Below are 11,041 nucleotides of genomic sequence, written 5' to 3' on the forward strand. Positions count from 1 at the left end.
AAAATAGGATTTGTCTTGGAATATCACTTTGAGGCGGGCTGGGAAGCGAAGTCTATAGGACAGATTTAAGGACCACAACTTTTGTTTAACGTGGACGTAGGATCTTCTATGGTCCTGCCCCTGCTGGGTATAATCAGGGAAGATAATTATTTTGGATCCCTTATAACTGAGTTCCGGCCGAGAGCGGGCTTCCTGAAGGATGGCATCGCGGTCCTTGAAGTTAAGGATCTTCAGGATTATTGGTCGGTGCGGAGCTCCCGGTGGAGGCCGAGGGGGGCGTGGGAGTGGTGGGCCCTCTCCACCACAAACCAAGGAGACAAGGCATCTGCAGGCATCCATGACCTGTACCAATTTTCAATGAAGTTGCTGACTTGGGTGGGCTCCGCGCCCTCGAGAAGGCCAACCAGGTGGGGGTTATTCCGGCAAGAACGATTCTCGGCATCTTTCGCCCTTTTATGGAAGTCGGACGTGCGGGATAAAAGCTGCTTCACATGTGTTTTCAGTGTAGAAACATCGACCTCCACCTCAGATATGCGGGACTCCGCTGCTGTCACTTGGGCTGTCGCGTTACGAAGATCTTGGTGGATGAGTGCCATATCGACGCGGACCTCCCCTATTTTGGTTTCCAGTCATTCTTGGCATGTCTTTATCGCTTGTAGTACGGTGGCCAGGTCACCCTCTGGTCAGCCAGGTACCGACGGCCCACTCCATCCTGGGTAGATCCAGTAAGCGTACATTGTTCCATTCGAGTTTGGGTTGGATGAGTCTTTTTTCCTTTGTCTTGGTGGGAAGAGTACTCCCAAGCGTTTGATATTCTGTTGGATGTCTCTTTCATTCACATGGCGCAGCTGATCGCTGCTGGAGTTAGCCCAAACGGATGGCTAAAGGGATCCCATAATCCATCATATTTTTAGGGATCAGGGTTAGGAGTCAACGTATCCAGATTTATAATGACTTTTGAACATACTCACATGGAGATAATCATCCAATAAATCCAACATCACCTATAGATAATACTTCTGGATCAGAGGAATAATACTCTGGAGGGTATCCATTTTGAATGGGATCTTTATTGCTGACTTGTTCAGGATTTTTAAGTCTATCATAACCCAAAAGCCCCTGTTTAACTTCAGAACCAGAAAGACAATAGAGTAGACGCTTTTTATTTATTTCCCCTTTTGAACCAGAACAATTGCCAGAACAATTGCCTTGTTTTTCTCGTGAGTCTTTGGAAATGTCATACGAATGGTCCTGAAGATGTTGGAGGCGACAGGAACTCTAGTTTGTAGCCCCTCTAAATGATGTTTAATACTCACTTGTCTGTCGTGGATTTCTCCTACATTTCCAGGAAGTAATGAATCCTGCCTCCAAATGCTATTTTAGGTCCACTTACTTCCTCATCCTCTGCATAGTCAGGAGCACTGATTTTAATTTAAAAGGTCTTCTTTCTATTTCTTTTTGGAATTTGAAGGCAAAAGCTTAGACCTCCTTCAATCATCTGTTGTCTTCTGGAGGGCTGTGTGAAAGGTTTGTTCTTAACTTGAAAGGAAAATTTAATTTGTTCTTTCCAAAAGGAATAAGAGTATTTCCTGCCCTTAAAAGTTTTTTGCAGTTTTTCTTCAACTTCTAAACCAAATACCCTTTTTCGCTTGAATGGCATTCTAAGACTCGCTGCTGTTTGTGCAGAGTCTGTATTCCAGTCCTTCAGGAAAAGGTTTCTGAGAGCTGCAAGTGAAGCACCGCATGCCAAGGCTCAGGCTCTGGATGCATCGAAATCTGAGAGCTCTCAACTTGTTTTTGCATTTTCTCTAAAATATCTGAACACTGCACACCCTCCAGCATAAATATAAATAGCTTTTTAAAATCCACAAGTAAGTACCGTGCAGTATAGACACCATAAATACTAGAGTAGAGGGCCAAATGAGAACCAGAATAAACCTTCTTTAAAGCTGTATCCGCTTTCTTATTTTCCAGCTCCTTTAAGATATTTTCGCCTGCTTTTGAGGATCATCCAACAAGACTGGCATCAACCGAGTCTACAAGGATTGACTCAGGAAGGTTATCTTCCGGAGGATAAAGCTTTGCCATAAACTTCTGTACGTTATTCTTGTCTGGATCCTTCCACTCATTAAGCACCCCATACAAAACAAATTGATGAATAGGAACTCCAAAGCCAACAGTTTTTATTTAAAGTGCCTTAGGATAGTATCCTTGGATGAACTGGCCACCTTTTCTTCTGGGAAACCCATGTTCTCCTTGATGTGACACAATAATTCAGGTAATATATCTTTCGAAACATTCTTCCCTTTATGATCTATAATTTAGTGAAGGATCCATCTGATAAGCCTGAAATCAAAAGATCAGAATAAATACTTTCTTGTCCTACTCCTTCCCACACATCCCTTTTCTCCTTTTTCAGAGAAAACCAATGTCTCTAAAATTGGCTTACTTATTCTCTCATCCTCATCTGAGGATTTATTCTTCTCAGGTGAGAGGGGGGTGAGGGGATCTCGATCTGCTGTCACACGAAGATGAGGAAGGAGAGCATTTGCTATTTTGAGAATGTTTCCCTATACTTGGCAATTTACAATCTTGAATTAAGAATAAAATATCATGCGAATTAGGAAAATAAATATAGCAACTCACTGCTATGGAGAGGTGTGGTGCAACGGCCGGGGCAGCTGCCTTTGGAGCCCAGGGTTCACGGTTTGATACCCGGCTCTGGCAGCAGCTCAGCTCAGCACCATGTGACTCTGGGCAATAGCTCACTTAATTTCCACGAGGGCCCCCAGCGCCTTGAGACCCGTAAGGGTGTGTAGTTCGCACTTTACGAATACGGGTTTACATTTTTTTTTACCGCTATGCGCAATAGAACTCCACTCACTCCCTCTACAGTAGAACAAACTTTGAAGCAACTGCCATCCAACTCCCATATGGACCTACTACTTCTGTAGTTGCTGCTTTGCGCTCAACTCAGAAGCACTCAGAATGCATGTATGGTGAGAAGACCCTCTCTCTGAAACATTACACATGCACCGAATTAATTCCCTAAGATGTGATGCTGATTACAATTCCCGAACACCATCTCAATGCATCTGTACAAATTGAACGAAAAAATCAACTCAGATATGAAAACACTAACCTTGGTTTCTGTAATATAAACTAGAGCATTATATGAAAGGCAACAGCTTACTCCATATGGTGTGTTTACCACCCAGTTCAGTGAGCATACTTGAAGATTTTAAGCTCAGGGATCACTTCCTAAAAGTCCCCAGAAAGTGGAGCTCCCTCAGTGTTAAAAGAGTTCTCTCCAAGCCCAGCAGGAAAAGAAACTCTAATACACTTTGGAGGTTTAAGCCCAGCACCAACCTCAGGGTGGCTCGGTTAGCAAAAGCATTTCCTGTTTTGTTTCCTGTCTCGAGAATGGTGACAATACTCATGGTTATTGACTGGGTTGAAGATGAAGGACGTATAGGTCATATGGGGTTGCTATTGCCTATCTCATGAAAGGTGTAGCCCTTTCTTAGTTTTAATCGCTGTGATCATCTTTACTAGTAGTGTAGGATTACAAATAGCTTTTTACCCTAATGTGCAGGGTGGCAAGTGCCAACTTGAATGTGGTTGCGGCGCCTGCATCAAAGGATTCTCAATTCTCTGTCCTAGTACTTAAGTTACTTCCCTGCCCCATCTGCCTTTCATCAATGATCCGGTCTAAATTTCAGGCTCTTGTTAAATAGTGTATTTGAAAGTGAGAGGGGAGAAATTCCTTTTCGGGTCTGTTGAGGGGTGGGGTAGTATTGAAGACAAAGAAAGAAAGTTGAAAATTGATGCGCTAAGTTAGGGGGGTGCCTATAAATCACAAAAGTAAGAATTTGGACGAGGAAGGGAGAATTCATATAGTCAAGATCACTGGTAATTAATTGATCGATTATATTTTTAGGGTAAAATTTATTGGCCAAAAAGTGCTGTCCCACTGCTTTGTCCCCACCTCTATACTCTGCCCCTCTTTCCCTTGACCTACAACCAAAGAGCAATAGGGGGAGCATGAATGTCAATGTGTCAGTAAAGAGGAGGATGACTTTGGAGCAAGCTATCATCTCGATCTCAAACTAAAGACAATCCCTCCTGAGGTAACAGGGGTGGCTTCTCCGTTGGAACAGAGGAGCGTCGCCCCACTTAAATTTCCCCCAAAGCCCCCAGAGATGAAAAATAAAATGGTAATTCACTACCATTTTGTTTTTCATCCCCATCCCGAACAGAGCATCAGGATGGGGCAGGGCCTTCTGAGTGACATCAGCAGGGAGGAGGGTGGGCTGTCAGTGCACTGTTTAAAGTGTGCATGTAATTTTTGCCGGCCTTCTTGTGACGGGCAGCCATACATGCGCACTTTTAACATCTCTAACCCCGCGGTCTTAAGACAACTGGAGAAAGAGAAGTAGGATGCAGGTGCTAGAGTAGTCACTGTGGTCTGTGCCGTGTGCTATAAACAGCAGCTTCTTTATTTTAAAAATGTTGAAAAAATCTAGACATTATTACAGGTAATAGAAAAAAATATCAATTTCAGACACTGAAAGCTGAACAAAGTAAATAAAATGTTTTGAATGGGAATTTATTACAAAAACATTTTACAGTTAAAATCACATGGAACTGAGTGCTTTCGGGTCTGAGGGACAGCCTTCAGGTAGAATGTACTACCATGATGGATTTAGGACATGACATGGCCAAGAGTTTCATTGTTTTATTAACATGGAGGAACAGAGTCTTCAATTGAAGGGATGTAATAACATGGAGAGGTTTAAGTTATAGGGGCACAGGTGGAGGGGCAAGGAGGAATACATAGTATTACAAAGGGTTTGGTGGAAATGGTATACTAACCTGGTTGGTGTTAGGAGTTAGGGGCAGGTTAAATTTGAAAGCTGGAATGAAACTCCGACATATGGGTTGAAAGAAGATAAAGTATTGCAGAGACAGACAATTTACACCAAAATAAGACAGGGATACACACCATCTCACTGTTCAGATGTCCCTACAGGAATGAAGAGATGCTATGAAGAGGTAGAAATACCCTACATGCCAGTGTTCAGAGTCTGTATGATAGGCAGGGAGGAACAGAGGTTCATATCTGAAGCCCGTAGAATGTAGGAAAAAATGTGCTGGGGCCACAATATAGACAAAGAGGGATAGATGCCCTGTATATCAGAGACAAGGCCCCTAGGATGGGCAGATAAGGAGAGATACCTTACCTGTCAGTGTACATGGGGCCCTATGCTGCTGGAGGAGGTACTCTTCATGCCGTATCAGGGGCTGATTGAATATATGGAGAATTGCCCTATATATTACTGTGTTAGAGCTTACATAAAGAATCGAGAAATTGCATCAAGATCTTTTTTCAAAGAAACCTACAATGTTCACAGATGACCACATGCCATGCAAGTTTGTGTCACAAACTCCAGTATTTGAGAGACAGATAGAATGCTCTAGTCTTAGGTTGGGAGGACACTTGTGTCGGTAGAAGAAGGATCTGAGGTTTCTGAGATCACACCCTGTTTGCTCACATTCAACCTTCATGTTATTCACTGTTTTGTTTGCAGGTTGTTCTACAGTCCAGAGAGAAGGAGGCGAAGGAGGTGGATAGGGAGAGCTCATGCCAAGGGAAGATGCTCATTGAGAAGGAGGAGGATCTCTCGTTACAAGTGGCTAAGCCAAAAGTGGCAGAGGTGGACATCTCATTCCAGGTGGAACAATCTACAGCAGTGAAAGTGGATTCCTCATTCCAAATGCAGGAGTCCACAGCTGAGGGAATGGGAATCTCATACCAGGTGGCAAAGCCCACGTCTGAGGTGATGGACATCTCATATCAGCTACAGCAGTCCGCAGACAATGGGGTGAACATCTTATACAAGATGGGGGAATCCACAGTTGAGGGGTTGGACATCACATACCAGATGGGGGCATCCAGAGTCGAGGAGGTGGACATTGCATACCAGGTGGGGGAAGCCACTGCCAAGGGGGTGGACATTTCATACCAGGTGGGAGAATCCTCAGTTGAGGGGGTGGACATTTTATATGAGGTAGAGGCCTCCACAGTTGACGGGGTAGAAATATCATACCAGGTGGGAGATTCCACTATTGAAGGAGACTTCTCATATCAGATGGTGGCATCTACAGCTGAGGGGGTGGATATATCATGCCAGTTGGAAAAATCCAAAGTTGAGGGAGCAGGTGTCTCATACATGGTTGAGGAGTCCACAGTCACGGGGCTGGATTTCTCATACCAGGTAGGTGAGTCTGCAGTGGAGGGGGTGGAAGTCTTACGACAGGATGTTGAATCTACAGTAGAGGGGGTTGACATCTCATACCAAATCGTGGAATCCACAACAGAGGGGGCAGACATCACATATCAGACAGGGGATTACATAGTTGAGGGGGTGGACATTTCATACCAGGTGGAGGAATCAACATTAAATGGGGCGAACATCTCATACCAGGCAGGGGAGTACACAGGTGATGTGGTGGACATATCGTACCAAGTTGGTGAGTATACCCAAGAGGGGGCCGATATTTCATTAAAGTTGGGAGGGTACACCGTAGAGGGGACAGACATTTCTTACCAGGTGGGAGATACTGCAGTAGAGGGAGTGGACATTTCATACGAGGTGGTAGAGTCTACCGTAGAGGGTGCAGATAGCACATACCAAGTAGAGGGTTACACAGTTGATGGAGTAGATATCTCATACCAGGTGGGGGAGACTACAACAGAAGGAGAAAGTATTTCATATCAGGTGGAGGGGTATGCAATAGATGGAGGGAGTGTGTCATACCAAGTGGGAGACACTTCTGTAGAGGGAGGAGACATTTCATACCAGATTGGTGAGTGCACACTAGAGGGAGCAGACAGCTCATACAAGGTAGAAGGCTACACAGTCGATGGAGGGGACATCTCATACCAGGTTGGGGGGTCTGCAGTAGAGGGTACAGATGTCTCCTATCAAGTGGGAGCGTATACCGTTGGAGAAGTGGATATCACATACCAGGTGGGGGAATACACTGTCGAGGGGGAAGGCATCTCATACCAGGTGGAGGAGATCTCAAGTGTGGTGGAGTAAAGGTCTCTCAGTCTAGGATGTCAGTTTTCATTCGCTGAGAGGGAGCTTAGCCTGGAACCACTGACAACATTTCACCCAATAACAGCAAAGGATGAGATCTCCTACTCAACCTCATCCGATTGAAGTTCGACCTTGGATCCCCTAATGTCCCTCTCTCAATGAAAACTCAACCTGCGATTCTCTACCATCACTCAGCCAGGAGAGATTAGCTTGTGACCATGTACATGCTCACCAATTAAGAGTGTCAGTCTGGGACCCAGTGCACATTCACCAGTCCATTCCTACTAAACCAGTTTGAGCTGGCATGAGATCCTCTTTCATTCCTTTTACCCAAAGACATCTTTGCTGGGACTCCCAATGTCTAATAAGCCAATAGGTTCTCAGCCTGGGATTTGAACTGGGCAGGAACGCCCAAAAACTATTCAATTGAATTATTAAGGACCTGTATGCAAGGTAGCTGATGGAACACCCTACTGATTACAAAGAGACACGTACCAAATTAAACTGGCCAGAGGGTTACTTCCTAGGTCATTTTGTGACAGACCTTCAGATCACTCTTCCTTTAAAACAAATACCACAGAATTTTTGCCTAGGCCTAAATTAACATAGATAATAAACAAAATAATGCATATGTGTTAACAAGTTAAAAAGGAAGCTTGAACCTATAATGCTTTCGTGGAAATAAAATCTGGTTGCCTGGGAACAGCCAATCAAATAACCCAATGCGCTGGCCATAACTCATAAAGGTTTTCTATCAAGATCAACTCCTCCAGCAGGCACTAAGCAAGCAGAACAGCAACAACAGGGATCAACTAAACAATAGTGATGTTTCAATGTTGGAAGGCAATGCCAGTAAGCAGACCTTCCGCTTATATAGACATGGTCTGCAAGTGGTTTGCAGAATAATGTATGGCTCTTTAGCCTGTACATTATTTTCCCCATGATGCTATTTATGCTTCAGCATAGCAATATTTATTTACCTTGCATGCTTATACTGGCCTGGTTAATGATCTCTTGAGCCCTCAGGCTCCTTTGAACCACCTTCATATTGCTTCTTCTTAGGAACAACCCAACAATGACTAATCCCAAAAAGTCTCATCTGGTATATACAAGCGATGCATTATTCATATCAGTGTCAGTGTGTAGCTCAGTACCTGCAGAAGCCTGCTCCTCTGTATCACTGGCAGCACTCAGGTCGCAACCTATCTACCAAATATGGAAGCAAATACGACTCTATCGCCGCACTGGCCTACGCTGTATTATAGACACAACTCCAACATGAGATACTCTACCCAGACAACAGTCTCTCTGGGCACATGGAGGAATAGTAGTAGTTATTGGGATTCCAGGTCACATTCTCTAGTACTTTCCTCTCTAACATTTAAGGTAAGGGGTCTGCATCTCCCCGACAGTAACTATACACTTATAACTATTTCCTTTCCAAGAAGATAAGAGGTGTGGATTTATCAGGATACACATATTTGGTAATCGAGAAATGTTTTCTTTTTGGTTTCTATGTATTTTTAGCTTTCTACAAGCTAATTCACTGTGAAATTGCTGATGTAGTATCATCTACGTCTGTAGTGACTGATGTTGGACTTGGTAGCACCGTTGTAGAAGAACATGGTGGACAGCAGACCTGCGACGAGAAGAATGGAGAAATCCCAATGACGGAATCTGTTGCTTGATTGTACAGGATTCTGCTCCTCCAAAAACCATGTCCAAGTATCCTGTTGTTGCTTAGGAAAGCATTTCAAAGAACTATTTTATTGGTTCTTTTCATCTGAATGGGGCAGGAAAATAGAAGACAAAACTAACTCCACCTTCAATAAGCTTCTAGAATTGAGTTCCATAGCTCATAATTCCTCCTGATACCTGCTAAAATTTAAACAATTCCATGAAGGCGCTATGCCTCTATTAAAAATTAATATCAGAGTCAAATTCATTGCAGAAGACAGGCTATTCCTAACACACTGAAATGAGCGATTTAGGGCAATAAAGTCACTAGCAGAAACGTAGTCTACATTTCAAAAAGGAAGTAACATTCAAGAACATCATACACCATGGTGCTTTACAATCGTAGAGAGGAAGAATCCACTCAATATCTATGGAAATGATTTTACATCCACAAACCCCAGCTCAGTCTTCCACATTACTCGTTTATTCATTTGTGAAAGCCAACCAGAAGCATTTTGTAATTAGATTAATCATCATTTACCTTCTGCGAGGTCCTCGTATAAAACTGTACGGTTCCCACCTTCAGAACCTCTCTCTTAAATTTGTTTTGCACATGGATACAAATGTTGACTTTCCTTAGTAGGTATTCCTCTCAGTCTGATACAGCATGTTTCTCATTCTATATTCAATTGCCCCGACATTTCCAGAGGTGAGATGATGCCTCTTCGATCCATAACTCTTTAGCATTATAATTGGTGAAGTGGTGAAGGTTTTTCTTTAGGAAAGTGCTCTAATTGTGTTCTTGATATGGCATTGGCTGTACCAATCTGTGGTATTCTACCAATGTGTGAGTCACTGTGGAATGGGTCTATGTCTTGATTGTGAGAAGATGAGTTAAATGTTTTTATGAGGTCCCAGGACCCACAAGTTGAAGGCCCTGGCTTAGGAAAGATCTGTTAAGTACAACTCTGAATAAACATCTGTTACCTGCCTTCTGAAATGTCTTCTTGCGTCAACTGGACATCAAGGCAAATGCCTAACATTTTGCATACAACCCTATGATTGTGAATGAATCCATCCAGCAGTTCCTTTTGTCTAACACTGAGAACAAGGTGTTTGTGCTGATGATGTATTTGAGTCGATGGCCCCGTATTCCTCATTAGTCTATGTGCCTATCAATACAGCTGTTGTCGCATTTGTCATCTTCAGCTATACAAGATTGAGCTGTGCTGCCTGACTGAATTGTTTTCTAGGCTGAGGGCCTTATTTATGAGGCCCTTACACCGCCTTTGCATCACTTTTTGTGATGCCGCAGCGGCGTAAAAAATGTGCCACACTGCACCATATTCACAAAGTGATGCATCCCGGCAGATGCGTCACTTTGTAAACCCCTGCACTACATTATACCTGTGACACTTCTAGGATGCCACTTTGTCAAATCCTTACGCCTGCCTCACAGCAGGCGTGAGGAGTGACTCAGGCCCTTTCACATGGGGCTTTTCCCATGTGAAAGGACACATTGCTGGAGTTGCGTCTGTTTTCAGAGCCCCTTTTGCGCCTACAGATACGTCAGGATTACTGACGTATCTGTAAATCCTTGCAACAGGGCGCATCCATGGTGTCACAAGGAGGGTGCACTGATAAGTGTTGCATCGCTGTTTTCACACAGCGATGCAACATTTCTCATAAATAACGCCCAGTGTATCTGGAGTGAAACTTGCAGGTTTCAGCAGGGAGCCACTTGCCTGGAGCTGGTGTTGTGTGAAAGCAGTGGGTGAGCAGTGCTGGTGTTTCTGACATGGTGTGTGACTGGATGAGAACTCAGTATGGGGGCTGGTTCAAGTACAAGTATCACTATTTTGGTGGAAACCTGTTTGATATACAGTGAAAAGGGAAAAGTTTGGAGTCACCAGATATAACACCTTTAGTTCTCAGTTGTTAGAAGGGCTCTTAGTTATTTCTGAGAAAGGATATTGTTTAAGGGGTGAGGAACAGAAGATATGCTGTACAGCACCAAGGATAGTGTGCAATTATTCGGCAGCAGCACCAGGATGATCTCAGTAATGTTTTGAAAACCAAGTCTCGATAAACAAATTCTGCAGGGGAATAAAGAGGAGGCTTTGCAGAGAATCCTAAAGGATTTAAAAAGGCATTTTGATGCTAGGTTGTGGGAGTTTACAGGTTTCCTTCTTTGGATACGGCTGACGTAAACTGTTCTTATCACAAATAAAGTATGAAGGACGTTCATTAGCGCAATC

General features: G+C 43.6%; 1 protein-coding gene across 1 annotated transcript in view; it reads left to right on the top strand.

Annotated features, from left to right (window-relative positions):
- PRPH (peripherin) overlaps positions 1–9,775 on the top strand; it is a 209,905-nt gene extending 200,130 nt beyond the window's left edge. Inside the window, exon 9 of the mRNA XM_085600250.1 lies at positions 5,592–9,775. Coding sequence (XP_085456376.1) covers positions 5,592–7,106 — 1,515 coding nt within the window. The 3' untranslated portion in view covers positions 7,107–9,775. The remainder of the gene's footprint in view (positions 1–5,591) is intronic.
- Positions 9,776–11,041: the final 1,266 nt, after the last annotated feature.

The sequence above is a fragment of the Triturus cristatus genome, chromosome 4_2 (assembly GCF_964204655.1).
Source record: "Triturus cristatus chromosome 4_2, aTriCri1.1, whole genome shotgun sequence".
Classification (NCBI taxonomy): Eukaryota; Metazoa; Chordata; class Amphibia; order Caudata; family Salamandridae; genus Triturus; species Triturus cristatus.